The 6,000-nt window shown below is 37.5% G+C and overlaps 1 protein-coding gene across 2 annotated transcripts in view; it reads right to left on the reverse strand.

The window, feature by feature from the left end:
- mtmr12 (myotubularin related protein 12) overlaps nt 1-6,000 on the reverse strand; it is a 28,238-nt gene that overhangs the window by 18,954 nt on the left and 3,284 nt on the right. For both annotated transcript variants that reach the window (XM_053481332.1, XM_053481331.1), the window contains exons 2-4: nt 4,635-4,692; nt 3,664-3,803; nt 509-581 (exon numbers count right to left, since the gene is read on the reverse strand). In XM_053481332.1, the coding sequence (XP_053337307.1) occupies nt 509-581; nt 3,664-3,803; nt 4,635-4,692 (271 nt within the window). The remainder of the gene's footprint in view (nt 1-508; nt 582-3,663; nt 3,804-4,634; nt 4,693-6,000) is intronic.

The following is a 6,000-nucleotide window of genomic DNA, read 5'->3' on the forward strand; positions in this document are numbered from 1 at the left end:
TTTTGGGGCTGTGGAACAAATAATCTGAGGTTCCATTATTTCTTATGGGAAAATTCGATTTGGTTTATGAGTGTTGAAATAATACTTGAAACAATAGTGTTGAATTTAACAACCGCCAAAATCTTTATTTCTAAACAAACTTGCCAAATAATTCACTCCTAACTCAAATATTTCAGTGAGAGAGACAGAGTGCGCCACCTGTCGAGGTGTCGAGTGGCTGTGAGCATGTGGCTTTTAATGTGGGCAAGCGTGCTTCTAATACAGTTAATTTTGAGTGGGTTTGAGACTTATTCGCTCGAATTTAGAGAGAAAGGCTTTTAACTACATCATAAGTACAGAATCATTTATATCTGAGGGTCATGTTCAATCAGACTGAAAACCAGCGAGTTCTCATCACTGGTTGATCAACCAGTTCTTCGCTACTATAAACGCACAAATACCTTATTAGAATTAAAAAAAAATAATATCTGTTTTGTGTGTGTGTGTGGCTGCATGCTTGTTTCACTACCTCCATAGACATGATCCACACACATTAGAGGAATGTCATTTTCTCCATACAGCTTATTCCTGAAGTGTTGGGTCTGCAAAAACAAATCAAGCAAAATATTAAAGTTTCACCGACCTTAAAGAAAACTCCACACTCAAAAAGTTAACGTGTTATCTTTTAGTGAAAACCAAGGTTCATTTAGTGACAAGTAACACTTATTAATTGCATGCTGCTGCATTGAAATTGGTTAACAGCTGCCTACATTAACCACAATGTTGTTGCAAATTGCTGTTACTTCATTCCTTCTTAAAGTAAATGATGCAGCCGTGCTTTTGTTGTTCTGTCTGTCCCTCATTTCAGGCTAAAACTCGCATCAACACAATCATCCCTGTGTCCTACGGCTGGCCTTGCATTTTCCTACTGTAGATTTCTCATTAACCAAATTAAACTGTAAAGGTGACAAAAATCAAACAAAAGAAAACCTCTCTCGCACTGCGGAATTGTGGGTAATTGTCTCTCATGCTTGGTTTCAGAGAATGTGCGTCACTCACAGTCAACAGACAGTCAACATCTGTGCGCATGTGTACTGTTTACTATAACATTGTGACCACATGCATGTGTAAAGCATTTTTGTTTTTTAATTGTGTCCAAGTGTAGGGACTGTTCTTTAGTATCTGTACTGCAACAGTGTGGGAGATTAATCTGTTTAATGACAAACGGGGAGGTCCCATTTCCGCAAAATGCTCAAAGGAAGCAAAATTGAGTGTCGCTAAAGTGATTTTTTCTTAAAGTCGCACAAAAAGAAAAGTATTCCTGTTAGAGATCAGTGATTTTGTTAGTGTGTGTGTGTGCGTGAGAAAGTCATTCTGCACAGCAGCCCCTCCTCCTCTTCTCCTTTCTCGTCTCACTCATACCAGCTATTAGTGCAGGTTAATTTGTTTAATTCTTACTATATATTTTACATTCATAATTTTTATTTGAAAATTTCTGGCTTGTGGAACAAATCAGAGTTTTCATTATTTCTTATGGGAGAAATTCACTTTGATATATGAGTGTTTTGATATACAAGCACGCTTCCGGAACGAATTATGCTCGCAATCCAAGGTTCCACTGTATTTAAATGTTCTTGAGCATTGAATTTATCTTTAACACTGTATGTGAGCTGTTTGGTTATCTATCTACCTATTTTATATGTGGATGCACAATGTTAAAAAAAGTAGGAAAAACACAAATACACAACGCTTAACGTTTCAGAGCAGGTCTATACAAACGCAATATTAATCACAACAACAGCACTCTCTATCTGTTTTTAGACCGGGTGGACATTTCCTGCTGCTTGCCCAAGTAGACGAGTTTATTTTCACACCACTCAGTTGTTTGTGAAAAAAAAAAAAAAAATGAAGATTGCACTTCCTACTTTTGCACCAAGTCTCATATCAACATCACCCAGTGAAACTGCTTTTACAGTCACTTACCGACGGCATACCGTGACACTTAGTACTACAAATGTAACTAAGATTTTATCTAGGTGAGATTAGAAACCTGGAAGACGTACCTAGTTGAATCGAATCACTGAGACTGACTTTTCACACACCTGACTGATTATGTCGAGTCGAAACGCACTCAGACAGATATCGGTCTCTAAACCCTGACCTCTAATGCATTCAGATGTACACATTTGGTCGTGTTGCTAAACCAGTGACTGTATTTCCAACCACAGTTACTCTGGCAATGAATCACACACTCAAGTTCCTGAAATGATACTTTAAGTAAAAGTAATCACCTGACATAGTTCCTCTTTGGCACTTACTTTGTGTGCATCATACACTTGGATAAACAGAAAAAAAAGCACTACAAATTACCGATTACCATGAATTATAATGAATGTGTGACGTGACCTCAATAGTCTATTAATAATTAATCTAGTTTCGAAAGTACAGTATAAATTTAGTATTCTATCCAGGACTCTATATACTGTATACAGGGGTGTGGAAAAAAAAAAAAGTATTTGCCTCCTTCCTGTTTGTTTGTTTGTTTTCTTTGCATATTTGTCAGACTTAAAAGACTAAGATGATCAAATCAATTTTAATATTACACAAAGATAACCAGAGTAAATACAAAATGCAGTTTTTAAAAGATAATTTCATTTATTAAGAGGGAAAAAAAAGTTCTCCGGACTTGCCTGGGCCTATGTGAAAAAGTCATTGACCCCTACACGCCCAATGCAAAATCATGAACAAACTGGGATTAACCGCATTTTTTTTGCCACACCCAGGCCTGAAAACTTCCAGACCAGCTGAATCAGGAAATCACTTAAATAAAGAGTCTGAAATCATCATTTAAAAATAGCGTTTTTTAAATATATCTTTGTGTAATAATCAAATATTTGTTTGATGATTTGAATAATTTAAGTATGACAAATATGCCTAAATAAAAATTATATAAGGTAGAATAATACTTTTTCACGGCACTGTACTTATAGTAGAGGGGAACACATACTGTAATGCATACGAACGCATCTACAGTAGATATAACTAAATATCTCGTCAAAGGAACTAAATGGTCCATCCCAAAAACTGAAAATCTACCAAATATTTAAAAGTGCGGGAAACTACACAAATCTTAAAAATTAAGCAAAATGTAAAACCAGCAATATAATAGGAGTCAGTACATCAGGATACACAGCACTTTTTAAATTGTTGATGAAGTGATGACACAGCAAAACTTTTACTTTTAATACTATTTTTTTTTTTTTTTAACCTGCTTCTGATATCTTTAAGCTGGAAATGAAAAAAAAGGGTGCAGTGGTAGCTCAGATGGTTAAGGCACCGAGTTACTGATCGGAAGGTCAACGGTTCGAGCTACGGCTCCACCAGGGTGCCATTATTGGCCTCTTAAACAAGGACCTTAACCCCATCTTCTCCAGGGGCGCGGTCTCAAAGCTGACGCTGCACTCTGACCCCAGGGATGTGCGATAAAAGAATTTCACTGTGCAGTAATGGATAGGTGACAAATTAAAGCTTAACTTAACCAAAAGACACCTTTAACAACATTAACAGATATCCACACCATCAACAAACAGGACCACCACCATTAAGAAAAACCAACACCATCAATACCAACATCTACAACATAAATACCGCGTTAAGATGTGGAGCCCTGTCCTGCATCCTTACCGTGTCCTCAAGTGGTTTCTCATCACTGATAAAAGAGACACGAAAATTGGTGCAGAGCAGCGTCCCGAAGATTCCTCTCTGAGAGACCTCATCCTGTGTGTGTCTGAGAACGGGGCTCGCACTGCAGAACACGACTTCCCCTAAGGATCACGACAGTGACAACAACAAAAAAACACGTTAAACAACTGTAAAGACGTCCTGACATCCTCATCAGGACTACAGTAATAAATCATTAGCCCCCCACTCCGCAACAAAATTAAGAATTAAAAAAGTTATACATGTGCCCGCGACTAATTGCACACTCATAAGCGTGTTTTAACAAATGTACAGCGCCAACTGCTTAACTTAGGAATGAACAAAAATTTTTGTGTTACTGTGAAGTGCACGGAATTAAATTGTGAGATCGCGTATATTAAGTATATTTCAACTGCACGCTTATAAGCGCCTATTTAAAAAATGTTCAGCGTGATCTGTAGAATTTTGAGATGATTTTTTAATGATATAAGGGCGTTTTCCATTTAAATTTCAAAGTAGCGCGTCTTCTCTTCTCATGGGCCGACTGTGATGAAACAAAGCCTAAATGTTACCTCAAGCTTGGCCAAATACACTTGTGGAAAACCCATTAAAATTCGTTCAATAGTTTTAACGTGATGCGTGCACAAACAAACAGACAAACAAAAATTTCTTGATGTGTTCTATTACTCATCTCACGTCCTCCCAATTTTTTTTTTTGCAAATAGCTTCAAATGTACAGACACATTTATTATAAATACACACACACAAATCAAAAAGATTTATACACACTTTTTTGTATTACACATTTATATAATATTAATGATATTATCATACTATTATCATACACATCAATATATATTGTATAGCAATACATTTAGTATTAAAATATTTATACAAGTTTACGTGTGCATACATTTTGTGCTGGCTGACTCTGTGTACATGTATTAAGTATTTACCTGGTAGCAAGTCGGGATGCCTCTCTTTCTTTTGGGATTCTTTTTCAGATTTGATTTCCTATGCACAGAAGCAAAACATATCCAAAGCTTATAAACGTAGTAGTTGATATGCACACAATCACATGCGTAATTATACATGGACATCATTGAGCACTTCTGTTCATTACTGTACCTCATAATAACAACACTAAGAGCTGACGAACTGCATTCTTCAGAACAGACCATGAGTAATGCACAACGTGAACTGCAGCCAACGCAGCACAAAAAATATCAAAGATCAAATCCAAGAATTATATTAAGACAGAAAACACACCAATGAAAACCATGAAAGACCTAACTGTAATACTGCATCACTAACAAATCCTTTAACTAATCAGTTATTTGGCTGAATCACAGTTAAATCCCGACTGGAAGATTTCTTCAGTGGAAATATGTTGCTTTCGGCCGAGTGTGTACGCCCTACCCCATGGGCAAAATTACAAAGATAGTTATGTACGAAGGTCATTTAAGTCAAACCGCCTGACTTCAAGCACGGCACATCTGAATGGCGCAAACATTTTAAAGAACGCCGTAAGTCCATGAATGACCATCCCAGAGACCACTGCAGTGAACGTTCAGAGAACAGCTGATCCTTGAAAAATCCTGTTGTGGAAGTAATGCATCCGTCTGTGGGAACTGTACACACAAACATTCACCAACACCGCTTACACCTTACAGGAACTTGGCGGGGAGCTACTGTCACATTCCCTGTACAGTCCCACGACATTTCCACATCTTTGCGAATTTAAAGGAGTTTCAAACGTGAAAAAGCAATCGGTCTGATCTTCTTACCTTGATGGTATCCAAGCCCTAGCGAAACACAGAGGATTATATAGAGAAATAAAAGATAACTGTGTCCTGTTATTCTGCACCATCAAAAGTCCTGGTTTGATTTGAACGCCGCTCGTATTTACACCCAGCATGTTACATGTTTCAGATGGTGATATAAAAAAAGATTTGTGACTTCCTGTTGAAACTTTTCCAACATTTTTTTTGCATCATGTGTTAAGACATGTGTTAAATCATCCTTGCGCTGCAGGATATACAATCATTTCCTTTTCACATGAAATCCACAGGGGATGCAAACTTTTGCACTTGTGTATTTTTAGACATGATGCAGTCTGTGGCGGACACTAAGAATTATTCTACATATTTTATTTCATGGGTGTACCAGGGGAACAGCAAACCAGCTGACCTCTCACACACACACACACACTCTCTCTCTCTCTCTCTCTCTCTCACACACACACACACACTCTCTCTCTCTCTCTCTCTCTCACACACACACACACACACACACACTCTCTCTCTCTCTCTCTCTCTCACA

The sequence above is a fragment of the Clarias gariepinus genome, chromosome 21 (assembly GCF_024256425.1).
Source record: "Clarias gariepinus isolate MV-2021 ecotype Netherlands chromosome 21, CGAR_prim_01v2, whole genome shotgun sequence".
Taxonomy (NCBI): domain Eukaryota; kingdom Metazoa; phylum Chordata; class Actinopteri; order Siluriformes; family Clariidae; genus Clarias; species Clarias gariepinus.